Below are 14,334 nucleotides of genomic sequence, written 5' to 3' on the forward strand. Positions count from 1 at the left end.
AGAGTAAAACAATAGGTAATACCTTAGCTTCAACTGTTTGACCTGGATATTTTGTGTGTGCATGTAAAGTTAAAGGTTAAAGTTGAAGTCCCACTTATTGTCACATCCCGAAGGATGCGAAATTTGTCCTCCGCATTTGACCCTTCCCCTGAGTGGTGGGCAGTGCATGAAATCAATGATTAAAACTATAAAGTGAGGTGATGTGAAACATGTATTGGCTTACATTTTCATAAAATGATGAAACATCAACGTACAATGTACTTTAGGCTAAATGCTTACTTCCTATTATATCACGCATGATACATTTAAGACACATCACGTATGTTATCCTTTCTTACTGTTAGTTATTGTAATACCACATTTTCTATGCTCCTGCATCTTTAGAATTTCAGTATAAATCGTTATAAGAGAAGGCATTCCATCTTCTTATAGAAAACAGGGTTAAAGGTAAAGTGTGTAATATATAGATTTAAAAAAAAGAAAAAGAAACAGCGACATCAAGTGGTTATATTTTAGATTGCAGCGTCTTTCACTATCCCTCTCCCGCCTGAGCTTGCCTCTGAGCTAAAGTGGCCTGCGCACCCAAACCAGGATATCTCGTCCACCTTCTTCTTCTTTGGTTTATTGGAAGACGCGAGCAGTCACCCAAATGTAAGCACTTAAAAACAGGCGAGCTGGTTTCCATAGAGATATGGCGACTAACTCACTAACTATATATATGTGTGTGTGTGTGTGTGTGTGTGTGTGTGTGTGTGTGTGTGTGTGTGTGTGTGTGTGTGTGTGTGCAGACCTGGAGAGGATTTACCTGGAGTAGATTTAGACCGCTGTCCTAGACCCCTTGTTTTCAAGACAGCGCCCTCTACGTCATTGAAAAGCAACATTGATCGCAATTGTTGCGTAAGTGATAAATGTGAAATGCATGTTCTGTTTTGGTTTTATAATCATCAACCTATTTTGTTGACATGGATATGAAACATTAACATTGCCAAAGTCTTAAAGCTTGGCAATATGTCTTTCTCATTTCGTTCTTTTTTTCTCTGCTCTCCATTCTGAAAAGTGTTTTAACAGTCTTCGTTTCGAATTCTCACGACAAAAGCAAGGAGTGGACACTTTTCCTTTTCCTTGTTGTGGTTGGTTTGGTTGGTTTGATTAGTACAGTACAAGATTTTTGGACTTCCTGTCAGTCAGGTCTAACAAATACTCATCAAAAAGGAACAGATCAAACCATACAAAACAACTAGCAAACAATGCTAACACATGATAGCAGCCAGGACTAAACGAGAAGGCACACTATAAACCTATGTATACACGCAATACACGAAAATGTGGTTTATGGTTTTTACTCTCCTCGTCCAGTAGGTGGCATTGTCACGAAAGGGATAAGAGTCTCTGCAGCTGCGGACCCAGAAGAGTAGGTCTCTCTCTCTCTCTCTCTCTCTCTCTCTCTCTCTCTCTCTCTCTCTCTCTTTCTCTCTCTCTCTCTCTCTCTGTCTCGAAGGTAGGGTGACACCCTGGACAAGTCGCCAGTTCATTGCAGGGCCATCTAGAGAGACAGAACACTATTCGCTCTCTCTCTCTCTCTCTCTCTCTCTCTCTCACACACACACACACACACACACACACACACACACACACACACACACACACACACAACTCAGTCAATACAGAGTTTCTAATTCACCTCACAGAGAGAACCAACGCAGACACAAGTAGAACATGCAAACTCCACACAGAAAGGCCTCAGGCTTGGAATTGGACCGTCTCCATTTCCAAAAATGCTGTGACACTTTCAGAAAGCCAACGAATCAACAAAACAATTCAGGCTTCTTTGTAAGAAGCCCAAACTGTTATTGTGTCCTGAAATTAAATCATAATTATTGCTTGTGGAAAGCTTTGCTGTCACACGAGGTGTTCAGTTCGGGTGCATCCACGAGACATAGTGGCACTTACCAAGTGTGGCCTGCTTAACATTGTTACCCGGGCAACTGGGTGGGTCCTGGGTTCTGTTCCAAATCTTTTAGTTCAAACAAAAATGATTGGTGTTGGATGATATAACTACAGAGAGAGAGAGAGTGAGAGATCACCTTTTGATCGATTTTCTGTAAACATTACCTTGTTTATCATCGCATAGCGTTGAAGGAAACGTTATGTTATCATTTTCGGTGTTGTGGAGTTGGATCGCCTCGCCCACCTAAACACAATACTGCAATCTTTACATATACAGTACCATATATTTTTTGTTCTCTGCGCAGACAATTATTTATAGGGAGGATTTTCTAGTTTTAATGACCCAATATAACAATGGAGTCGAGCAAATCGTCGCATGGTGACTCCAGGTACATTATGCAACCAGCGAAAGGAAGAAAAAAAAAAACGAGGGCTCCCTCCGTCTTCACATGCCTGCATATTCGGCTGTTGATGTCGATGAGGTTTCTATTAAACTCGGCCTTTGTTGATTTACGTTTAAAATTAGGCTCAAGTCTCACTCGTTTTTTTTTTTTTTTTTTTTTTTCATTTTCTGAAGGCTGCCATTGATTTCCGATGAGGAAACACAATCGCAGTGACATTATAGCGCCGCGTGTGCAAAAAAAAGGGGGGGGGTCGGGGGGGACGGGTGGAGGCGGGGCGGGGCGGGGCGGGGCGGGGGAAGGGGGGGTGGCGCGCGCGCGAAAAGGAGGAGCCTTGGCTCTTTTAAATCCACCTGTTCGCGCGTCCTTCACGCGCTCGCCGTGATAGGTTCAACGGTGAGACATTTAAAAGCTCCGGTCAGCAGGATCCATGATCTTCTTCTCCGGCGGCGGCGGCGGCGGCGGTGGCAGCGACGACGCAGATGCAGACGCAGCCCTCCGTCGGCGCAGCAGCAGCAGCAGCAGCTGTGGGATTCCAACCAACCACCCCCCCACCCCCCAGAAGCGCCTCTGCCGGCTGCGCGGAAGCTCAGACATCTGCATCCACTCATCCCTAAACGCTCTGTGCTTAAACGCTGGCCTCGTTGAGCAGACCATGCCAAGTGCAGTGATTTGAAAGCAAAGCAAGCGGTTGGCGGCGGCGGGGAGGGAAGGAAGCTCCAGAAACGCGCGGCTCATCTTCTTGGAAACGGCTTTTTTTTTTTTTTTTTTTTTTCTGCCTCCCCCCCTGCAACAGTTTTTTTTTTTTTTTTTTTTTTTTCTGGCTTGCAGGTAGAAGAAGTCATGGGGCGATCATCATCGCATCGACTCTCCATGGCACCGTGAGAACTTTGTCCACGGCTCAGCCCCTCCAACCCACCTACCCACAGCCCCCTTTTTTTTTTCTCCCCACCATCAACCCTCTCCTCTGCCGTTTATACATGTTTGTCGGCGGGATCGCGCTTCTCCGGGAAATTACCAGCCGTTTCCCAACGAAACTATGTTCACTTTCGCTGCCTTCTGCTACATGCTGTCTCTGGTCCTCTGCGTGTCGCTGATTTTCTTTGCAATATGGCACGTAAGTAGCCCCCCCCCCCCCCCCCCCCACCACCACCACCACCAGCGGCACCACCACCAAAGACTGTGTGCGCGTGCGTGTGCGTGAAACGCGATGTTTGAAATGGTTGTTTTGTGTGTGTGCCACCCGCGACATTGTCTCGTGTCTATAACCGCTCTCTCTCGCTCTCTCTCTCTCGCTCTCTCTCTCCCACTCTCTCTCCCTCCCTCTCTCTCTATATATATATTTAAATTGTGTGTTGCATAGACCGTTTCCGTCACATGTGCATTACAAGCGTTACAGGGGAGAGGGGGGGCGGGGGGGGCGTCACGCCGTCCACAGCATTTGCAGGGCGACGTGGTTCCTCGCTGATAATTTGACACGGCAAGCGCGGCGAGGCACCTGCTCTTGTATCATCCACCTTCCATCAGCTGCCACCACCTCCCCCTCTTCATTCCCCCCCTCATCCAGCTGCGGTAAATATTCACGCTGTCGCGTCAGGGACGCTGGAAATGTGCGGCAGCAGCGACCCGCAAATTAATTAAAAAAAAACAAAAAAACATATATATATATTTAAAAGGCTATCCCTTCCGGATCAATTAAAAGAATCTTATTAAGCGTGATGCTCCCCCTCCCCCCTCCCATCCACACCCCCACACCCCTTCTTCCCTACGACCGTTTATCAAGCCGCGGCTCGTCCTCGCGCGGTGCCGCTACCGCTGCACTGAAATAGGATATTTGAATAATCACATTATTTTTGTTCCTAGAGCAACATTTCCATCATGCACAAGTCTTATGTAAAGACAGATTTGGGTCAGGTCTTTCAGCCTGTTGCCCCCCCCCCCTCCCACCATACTCCCCCACCACCACCACCCCACTCTTTCCCATCCCCTCCTGCATGCTGCATGAGTGTCTGTATGAAAACACAGACAAACCCTGCTGCATTTTTGGGGATAAGTGATCCTCTGGCAATTACAGCGAGCAGTCCTGTCTCTCAGCAGACTGCAGTGCAAAGGAGGCACTGATCAGGAGGGCAAGAGCAGAGCACAGTTGTACAATTAAAACGGGGGGGATAGTGGTTTGCTGAGGTGGAAAACAAAGCATGGCCTAAAAACGATCCTCAAAAAAAAAAAAAAAACTGTTAGAGAAATGTATTTTTTTTTTTCAATGGTTGAGAACATATTGTTCTTCATCTTGCTCAAAAAAAAAAAAAAAGAAATCTGTTTTCGGTGACAGGGAAACGGCGGGGATACCTGCACCACTGATTTTGCAATTCTCTTTCACACTCGGGCGTTCAGCATATTCAGCTGGAGCTCCACTCTGAGAGGAAACATAATTAGGAGGAGGCTGCGAGTTGGGAATGCGCAGAGCTGCTGAGGCATTCTACAGAGCCGAGGCAGCATATTAACATCAGCCACCTGCCAAATTCTGCAAGATTTTTTTATTTTTTTCCTGTTGTTGTTGTTGTTTTTTTTTTCATAGGCTCCCTTGCTTCTGTCAGCCAGTCTGGCAGGCAGCCATCCTCTAAGTCAGCCTCCCACCGCCTAACCAATTCTTGTTCTTAAAAACTATCCGAAATACTGAATAACGTAACCACTTGGCTATCACTGTGAACGCCTGAAAGGAGAATCAAGATGTTCTTGGAAGGGTGAGCATATTGACTTTATGAAGGGGAGGAGGGGAAGTGAAATAATGAAGAAAAGTGTCAACAAACAAGACGAGTAGGAGGGAGTCATTAACAGCTCTCACGAGCATGTACTGTAACTGACCTTGTCAGGAAGTAACATTCGTCATTTCTCACTCTGAGAATAACCACAGATGACTCCGATCACATTACAGCCAACCGTATCTGCACCCCTCTCCCATTTCTGACCCTTATCAGTCTTTCATTATCTTCACGTCTGTGTGTGTGCATGCATATGTGGGTGTGTGTATCCACTGAACCCATCATTTACACAGCAGAGCCTTTCTATTTGTCGTTAGTTTGGGAATAATTCAGAAAATATCTTTGGGATGTTATCATCAATCTTTTTTCGTACTGACTATCTCAATCGAGCCGAGCGAGGAGGTAATGAGTAAAGAAGAAAGCTCTTTTGAAGAAAACAGAAATAGAAATGTTTGTAAAATCATCGTGTTAAAAGACGAGGAGGAAATCCATGCAAGAGGGTTGTACCTCAGAGACATTAGATTAGAGAAAGAAAATCTTAAAAGAAAGATTTTTTTTAATAGACTTGTACAGGTTTCGCAAAGGAACAGTGTCTTCAGTTATACACACGCACATTAAAGTGCCGACCGTGGAGGAAGCTCGTGTCGCTGCACGCCGTTTCCAGCAGAATAACAGCGAAATTACCAAAATAAAAACAAATCAGATAAACATCTCTTTGGTGTGCTTTTATTTACAACGTTAAAATGCTTCTAACTTACAAAAAAAGTGAACGAAAGGGTAGAAATATAAATACGAACGAATACGTATTTGTTCAGGGCTGCGCAAAGCCGGAGCCCTGCATTTGCTGCGCTACCCTTTTTAAAAAGGTCTCCGTTGCGCGTTATTTTATGTCCGTCTCTTTTAGAAGAGAAAGCATCGGCCCGGTCTCATCCTCTCTCCAAATGCGAACATTCTTATTCGCGTTTGCCAGGTTGTTTTCGCGCCGTCTGTTTTGTTAGACGACGTAGTTGTGCGGTCATGAGTCGCGAGAGGGAGGCGTGGCGCGTGCGCACTCGCGTTGTCCAGTTAATAGTCCGACTTAGGCATATACATGGCAGAGAAATTCGAATTCCAATCGCATTATCTGGGTGTCTCAATCGGAGTTCTCCGATTCCAATCGGAGTTCTCAAACTCCGATCATAATCGGACTAAGCCACTGACTGCTGTCATGGGGCGAAGACAGGGTGACTCCCTGGACAAGTCGCAGGGCAACATTGAAAGACAAACAAAGAAACACTACCATTCACACCCATCTCCATCAGCTACGGTCAATTTAGAATTCCAAATTCACCTCACATGCATGCTAATGGACTGTGGAAGGAACACAGACACAGGGAGAACAGGCAAACTCCACACAGAAAGACCCCAGACCATGGATCGAACCCACAGCGCTAACCTCTTTGCCACCTTGTCGCCTCTGTAAGTGTACAATCACTGTAAAGTAAAAGTAGTTTAGTAGAATATACACTGAGCAGTTCTTTTATATACACATGTAGAAAGGGTCTTGCCCACAGGGGTTCACCACCTTGGATCGCCATGTTCGTACGGCAGCTTGATATGGAGAGATACAGATCAGGGGTGGTTCTAGTGCATCTATCGCCGTAGGCAAACTTAACCTCATTTGCAGATGGCAAATAATGTAAAAATAGAAGATCACCTTTTTTTTGCTGACATAATATTTTGGTCCACTGGTTGGAGCCCAAGGCAAGCACCTTTGACACCTGTAGGACACTGCGGACATTTAAGTCTGCCTGAGAGCGTGTTTCGTACTTAAGATTGGATGCATTGTTATTTACTTTAATGGAATCTTATATAATCCGATATCATTATGCACATTGGGCATAATTGTGAGTGGGAGCCTGGTATGTGTCACAGGTAGCGAGTAGTAAATTGTACACAACTGGTGACAAAGGGCTGCCTACCGGTTCAGAGTTGATATGGGCAGAATTTCTAGAGGGTTGGGGGTTTACACTTCGGTGACCCCAGCTTCCCACCCTGCTGTTTGCGGAGAATGTGGTCTTTTTGGCTTCATTGTGCTCTGACCTGCAGCTCTCGCTGAAGCAGTTCGCAACCAAAGTGTGAAGCGGCTGGGATGAGGATTAGTACCTCCACGTCTGAGGCCATCCATGGTCCTCAGCCCGAAAAGGGTGGATTGGTAGAGGAGTTCAACTATCTCATTATCAAGTATCTTCAAGGTCTTATTCACGAGTGGGGGATGGATAGAGAGGGAGATTGACAGATGGATTGCAGCACTGTCGGCAGTGATGCGAATGCTAAACCAATCTGTGGTGGCGAAGCTCTCGATTTACCTGTCAGTCTACCTCTCAGCTCTCACCAATGTTCATGAGCTTTGGGTCATGACCCAAAGAATAAGGTCAGGGACACAAGTGGCCAAAATGAGTTCCCTCGGCAGGGTGGTCGGGCTCTCCCTGAGGGATGGGGTGAGAAGTTAGGTCATCCGTGAGGAACTTGGAGTAGAGCCGCATCTCCTCTGCGTCCAAAGGAACCTGTTGAGGTGGCTAAGGCGCCCTGGTACAGACCTGGGACACATTGAAGAGACTATGGCTGCATTCAGACTGCACGTAAATCTGATTCAAATCAGATTCCCTCTCAAATCTGGGCGGTCTGTCCACACTGTTTTTAGCAAGGTGCCAAATGGGGTCTGGCTCTGTTCAGACTGGGCCACATTATTGACCGATCTGACAGGTTGCTGTAGCAACGACGTCGGAGCGGAGGCGTTGTCCAGCACGTGTAGCGTGTGACTTCATATAATTGCGACAGCGGTACTTGCTGCGATTGTTTGCCCTGGAGCTCTCTCCCCACAGACTGATGAGGCAATGAGTTTCCTCCTCTGTCCAGGGACTGCTGTTTTCTACTTCTTCTGTCTGCCCCATTACGTTACAGCTCCGCACCTCGAACGGAGCTCTCTGGTCTGGCGCATTGGGTCTTGCGTCGCAAAGAGTGACGTCACGGACGCTCAAAACCGATCGGTGCGTTTGGAGAGGTTCAGACTGAGATGCATCTGTCCAAAAAGCGATTTGAAACTGCCTCCCGCAGGTGGTTTCAATCAGACTACAAAAGAGCCATCCAGTTTCAATCTGGTTGGGATAAAAATCGGATTTTGGCTGGCAGTCTTGAACAAGGCTTACACACCTCTGAAATGACTAAGTCACATCTGGTCAATGTTGCAATTTCTTGTCACTTTATTGTTGGTCACATTAGCTGCAACCTTTTGTCCCGATTACTATTTTATGTAACAATTTTTATTTTATAACCATTCTGTTCTATTTAATGTCGTTTTGCCACCTGTTCTCCTTCCCTGTACTGCTGTGACCCCATGAGTGATCTATAGATTATCTGTACTATCTTGCAGATGTGCATGCAGTGTTTTGCCCCAATAGCAGCATAGCAGGGTAACACCACAAATTTCTCTAATCACCTCAAATGTGAAATTATGTATACCTCACACAGTCCATATTTCTCAAATGTTCTGACTGCAAAAGTGTAGTAAACTTAGTAGACTATTATATACTAATTATTGATCACAGTTTAAACAGAACTTTGTGGGAGAATGAGATAATTTCACCTAATGCCACCACATCTTTTCCTTTCGTTAAACGAGTGCAGCCTCTCATGGGATCTTGCACGTAAGTGATTATTGAAGTTTTAATTAACAGACAAGCAACCTTGGAAACCTTCCACGAGTCTCATGTGCCAGCTGTTGGATTCTCTGTAAGGAATTTTTTTCAATTAAAGAAAAGTACCATTAAAGCTGGCACTGAACCATTTCACAGTATGGAATACAGCAGCTGGAAAGGGGAATACAGCAGCTGGATGAGAAACTAGCCCTCCACAATAAGCCTATGTAAAACTGATAAAGTATGCTAAAGGGGAAAAACATCATTTAGAAAATTCGGACAAACTAACAAGTTACAGTGATGGACCTGCATCCGACAAAGAACTCTGCTAAAAACGCAATATTCCCTTGCAGGCAGGCACATCACTGATAGTTGTCCCCTGGCAAACACAATGTGGTAAATGAGTTCTGGTGACTGAAGGTGACCTTCAGGATTTCGGGTTATATCCAGCATCATTTAGCTGGCGTTAGCATGACCAGCTGTTTCGTTCGACAGCCACATGCTTGCAGAATATGTGTTTTAATGTTCATGGGACATTTTTTGTGGCTCACTCAGTGGGCGTTTGTTGCTTCACATATGAGGAGCACAAGGCTTCTTTGTTTTGCTTTACACAAATCTCTAGAGATGCAAAAAAAATGCTTAAAAGGTGCCACTAGTGTTACTCAAACGCTCATAGACTCGTAGACTTCCGTTTTTAGAATCAGAATCAGAATGCATTGCCATTTGCCATTTACATACGCCGTTGGTTTGATATATACATTAACATTCACAAGTGAAACCATACAGATGCGGTGCTCGGCTATAATTCTTTTATATTTACTGTTATACATGGCTACATTTCACATGACTACCCTCACATGGACAGAAGTTGTCATAAAGGTGCTTTATGGTTGTGTGTTTTATGGTTATGGTTACGCTAAGGGGTTACAGTGAAGATTTGTTAAAAGCAGTGGTAGAACCAAACGTATCTACATGTTTTAATTTGAGATAAAGTGGTTAATCAGCAGAACCTTCAGACGGGCAACTTTTGATTCATGTTATTCAAAGGGGATTTGACAAGAATGTATTCAGAACGGACGCGTAAAGATTTGATGTACAGTATAAAGGTACACATTTTCTAAAGTTAAACAGTTATCATGTTTCAATACACGTGTTTAAATGTGTAGCTATTTCCTCAGGTTGCCAAAATGCATCTGGTCTCTGCGATTTGACACAACAGCTGATTCACAAAACACCTGGATTGGCAGGGTCACTGGAAGAGATGCTCTTGGGCACACAAAATGACCATGAGTCAGTTGTGATGTGATTCTGATGAAAGAGAAGCAGGGCAGAGAGGAAAAGACGTAAAGAATAAATGGCTGCTGTGTAAACAGTGAGGATGACCGTGAGAGAACTCATTCTGGTTTTAACTGGGAACGCCAAATCCTCGATAGTGAGACAAGAGTGAGCTACAGGGTATATGAACATATCAAAAAGATTCACAATATATGACCGACATTATAATTCTAGAATTATTGTAATTATTTTAGAATTGATCGATTGATAGAAGATTGTTTTTAGAATTACAATAGAATTACTACCAGAAGTGTGAAGTTTTGCTGATGATCAACGCATCTTCTTTTAATGAATGTATTTAATGCAAATGGGAATATAATAGTGACTTTCTTCAATTCAGTTTAAACAAGGTACCTGATTACTATCTTTCAGATGACTGCCTAAAAATGTTTCTGTAACTTGGTGGGTTCACTGTGACAGCAGAATTATTATTTTTTTTTTTTTCCGTGGTGTATGCAGGAAGAACATGATGCGCTGCAAATTCAAAGCAATACCCCATTAATACGTCTGTCGAGAGAAATGCATAGGTGATGCAACTGATTGTAATCTCACTGAAACAGTGAACAGGGCTTTCAGGCCCTGGGGGGCGATAATGGAAGTGTTGTTTGGTGTATGGCTCAGTCGGCTCAGCATCACTCTACATTCATTAACCTCTGCTGGCTCCTCATCCATCATTGTCACCCCATTGTTTTTGTCTTACTTCCATTGCACAATGCATACGCTACAATTGATTTACGTGATTCTGCATCTTTTCTTTTACTGTTTTTTCTTTTTTTTTTTTTTTTTTTTTAGTAATTCACAAGTATTTTTATTTTGTGTTATTGAATTTAATTGCCAAATATTAATTGGTAATTTTTTTTTTATCAATAACAATACTTTGAAGGAATAACAGGGAAGCATTTTCTTCTGCTGGCACTTTAGCGATAGCTCAGTTAGAACAGCAAACATTATTACCATTGCAGCTATTATGTAATTTTATTAAAGAACGTATTTATTCTGTACTGTTGTGTTTTTAATTCCACATAAGTTGTGAGACCACAATTATGACTCCCACTGGGTCGGGTGCAGTGTTGACCAGATGGGAAGTGACAGTTGGAAACCCGGTAGGAGCGATGAGAGGCGCGAGGGTGGCATGGGGATACTTACCAGTCCTTAGCTGAACGTCTCGGATGGAATTCTCCACAGTCAACAAAGGGGTTGCCTCCGTGCAACCCCGAGCGTTCCAGGGAGAGAGATAGACACTGTGGGATTATCTTGCAGGTGCTTGTAAGTGCAGCGTTGTTATGAATAAACAACAAAAAGATTTAAGCAAGGGAACCGATGGGAGAGTAGCTCCCTTTAACGGGAGAGAGAAAGCTCCTTCAGCATGCAAGGCCTGTAGCAGCTTAGCTGAAAATATTCGGTGCTGATCCGAACTATGAGCTCTGTCAGAGAATAATGTTTTAATTCTACTGTTAAATAAACTAAGGGTGTCTGGCTGCCTAAGAAGTAAAGAGGACAAATGGCTAAAACGTCTGCCCACTGTTTTACTTTTAGAGACTCTACAGGTTACTAATAGTCCTGTATCCTCAGAACAAAGGCCCTAGGAGAATGATGCAGTACACTTTTATTAGCTCTGCTCCCAGTTTGAGTTAGCCAAAGTGCAGCTGTGTTTTTCAATTAGTTGTAGAGTACTAAGAGAAGAATTTGGATGTCCAGATAATAAAGGCTTATGGCGGGCAAACATGAAGAACATTTTCCATATTTTCCATCTTTAAAAGACAAAAAGTTGCCTTTCTTCTGCAGTGTTCCTTTTCATGAAAGAAGGGTGCCCTAGCGACTTCTGTCTCTAAGGCTCCAGTTTAATTGGTTACATATTTGGTCACTTTCTTTCAGTTTGTTTGACAGATTCATTCATTCATTCATTCATTCATTCATCTTCTATACCCGCTTATTCCTATTCAGTGTCACAGGGGTCTGCTGGAGCCTCTCCCAGCTGTCTTAGGGCGAAGGCAGGATGACACCCTGGACAAGTCACCAGTTCATCGCAGGGCCACATAGCAACAAACAACCATTCACACTCACATGCCCACCTATGGACAATTTAGAATGTTCAATTGACCTCACGTGCATGTTTTTGGAGTGTGGGATAGCAGGGTATTGTCTGCATAACAATGAAAATGTATGTTATGCCTTATTCATAATAATATTTCCCAGAGCTAGATTAAATAATATTGGTTCAAGAACTGTCCTCTGAGGCACACCACAGCTCCCCTAACCTTTTTTGCCGCAGACCAGTGTCATCCCAGACAATATTTTCAGGGACTGGCCTTTAAGGTGTGGCAAATAAATACAACAAATGAACATAATGACATGTTGTTTTGTTAAATGGACACCTGGTGGTGCAGTGGCTACCTTGCTCGGTCACTGGGAACTGGGGTCGACTTTCCTGCGAGCCTTCGAGTGCTGGCTGGCTGCCTCATTTGCCAAAGATTCATTCTCACATTCTCACTTCGTTCACAGTACAGTGTGCTGGTTGTGTCTGTGTTCCGCTGCAGTGTACTGGCTGACTGCCTCGTTCGCCTGAGTTGTTGTTGTTTTTTACTCCATATCAGATGAATACCAACATATTTAGTATCGCCCACTCCTACCTAAAAGTACTTGGACAGATAATGGGGTTTCCCATTCCTAAGGTGCGGCACTAAGATAAGAGCATAATGGCTTCTTTACGCTCTTCTTACGTCCGCTCAAGCTGTTCACCAGCACAGGACTGAAACCGAATCAATCAATCCCAGACAAATGGAAAGCAACGTGGCTCAATTCAAATTAATTCCCTGTCATCACAAAGCAAGTGACCGGGTCTGGCAGAGCATGAAGCTGGAGGATCTGTGTCACAGCGGCTGCATTTCAATGCTGCACTTCACGAGACTGACACCATGCTCAGTCCACCGTGCTCCACCACATTAGTATTAGTTAATAAGCTCACCCCTGCTCTAGGGCCAACATCAGCTAAAGGTGGACTCCAGTCAAAGCCTAGGCCGCTAGAGCCCTGTGTTGTAGCACAAAGGCCTTTATGTAACTCATGCATACATTAAAGAATACTTATACCTCAAGCTCATAAATGTGCTCACTTGATAAGGCCCTGTTAATGACTCCTGCGAAACACATGGGCCATAGGCAGGGTCGTTACCATTGAATTTCCCAAAGCAAGGCGGTCGGCGCAGCACAAATGCTGCATAGCTGTGAAAAGCTGTGGGGGAAATGGGGTTTCTGGCCTTCCAGTTGCTGGCCATTCATTATCAATATGAGCACAGTTAGAGATGTGTTCATATTTTTGGTATGAAGTTCAATGCATCTCTCTCCAATCTTAGTTCATGACTTTATTTTCATGGACAGGATCTCAAGGTTTGGTCAAGGCCAGAAGTTTGCATTTCTGACTTTTACAGATGATATTAGCCAAGTCGGCCAATATACTTTTCGGATGTGTTCACATGGTTCACAACTTGTATGAGGTGTCGAGTGGCGAGGATGAAAATGAACACCTGATTCCATGCGTTCACTTTGTAAAACACAGACGTACAGCTGAGGCAGCTCTCCATGGAAAGTTCCTCGGCTTGCCTCTTCCTCTTGTTTGTTTGTTTTTTTCCCCTCATTGCCACTTTCTCCAAACCATACAACATGGCTGGCCACACCACAGTTTTAAACACCTTTCCTTTCAGTCCTGCTGACACTCCTATCACACAGCTGGGGGGGACTAACAGACAGTAATAGAGGAATTCAGTGAGCCAGGATCACTGTTAGGATCCAATGGGAAATAACATGTAAAGAGCTGCCTATCAGTGCAGGGCGTGCCTCGGGGAAATAACCGGGAATTTCTGTGAACCTTTGCCAATTATCTCATTTTAATTTCCTGCATGAGGATAACACAGACACACACGGAGACGCTCAGTCACGTGCCATGGTGTTCCTCAGTTAAAAACACAAGCCCATAGGGTGATATATTCAGAAAATATAAGCCTATGTATCCACTTTGAAAATTTGCTTTAGAGACCTCAATTTAACCTCTGCTGCTGAAACCGCTGGAGTTTTGCAGTGGATTGCCTGAGTAATGGGAACGTACTGTGTTGATGATGTCAACAGTGAGCTCTGAGAGGCTTACACACTGCTTGTGGGGCCGTGGCTGCAGACCAATCGCTCAGTCAAAGCATGGTTTTCTTTCTTGTGTGTGTGACG

At 44.3% G+C, this 14,334-nt stretch overlaps 1 protein-coding gene across 2 annotated transcripts in view; it reads left to right on the top strand.

Moving 5' to 3' along the window:
- Window positions 1–2,687: 2,687 nt before the first annotated feature.
- cnih3 (cornichon family AMPA receptor auxiliary protein 3) overlaps window positions 2,688–14,334 on the top strand; it is a 31,149-nt gene continuing 19,502 nt past the window's right edge. For both annotated transcript variants that reach the window (XM_076037884.1, XM_076037883.1), the window contains exon 1: window positions 2,688–3,465. In XM_076037884.1, coding sequence (XP_075893999.1) covers window positions 3,388–3,465 — 78 coding nt within the window. In that variant the 5' untranslated portion in view covers window positions 2,688–3,387. The remainder of the gene's footprint in view (window positions 3,466–14,334) is intronic.

Source organism: Nelusetta ayraudi, unplaced genomic scaffold (assembly GCF_046127955.1).
Source record: "Nelusetta ayraudi isolate G7.1 ecotype Tasmania unplaced genomic scaffold, CSIRO-AGI_Nayr_v1 ptg000052l, whole genome shotgun sequence".
NCBI classification, from domain to species: Eukaryota; Metazoa; Chordata; class Actinopteri; order Tetraodontiformes; family Monacanthidae; genus Nelusetta; species Nelusetta ayraudi.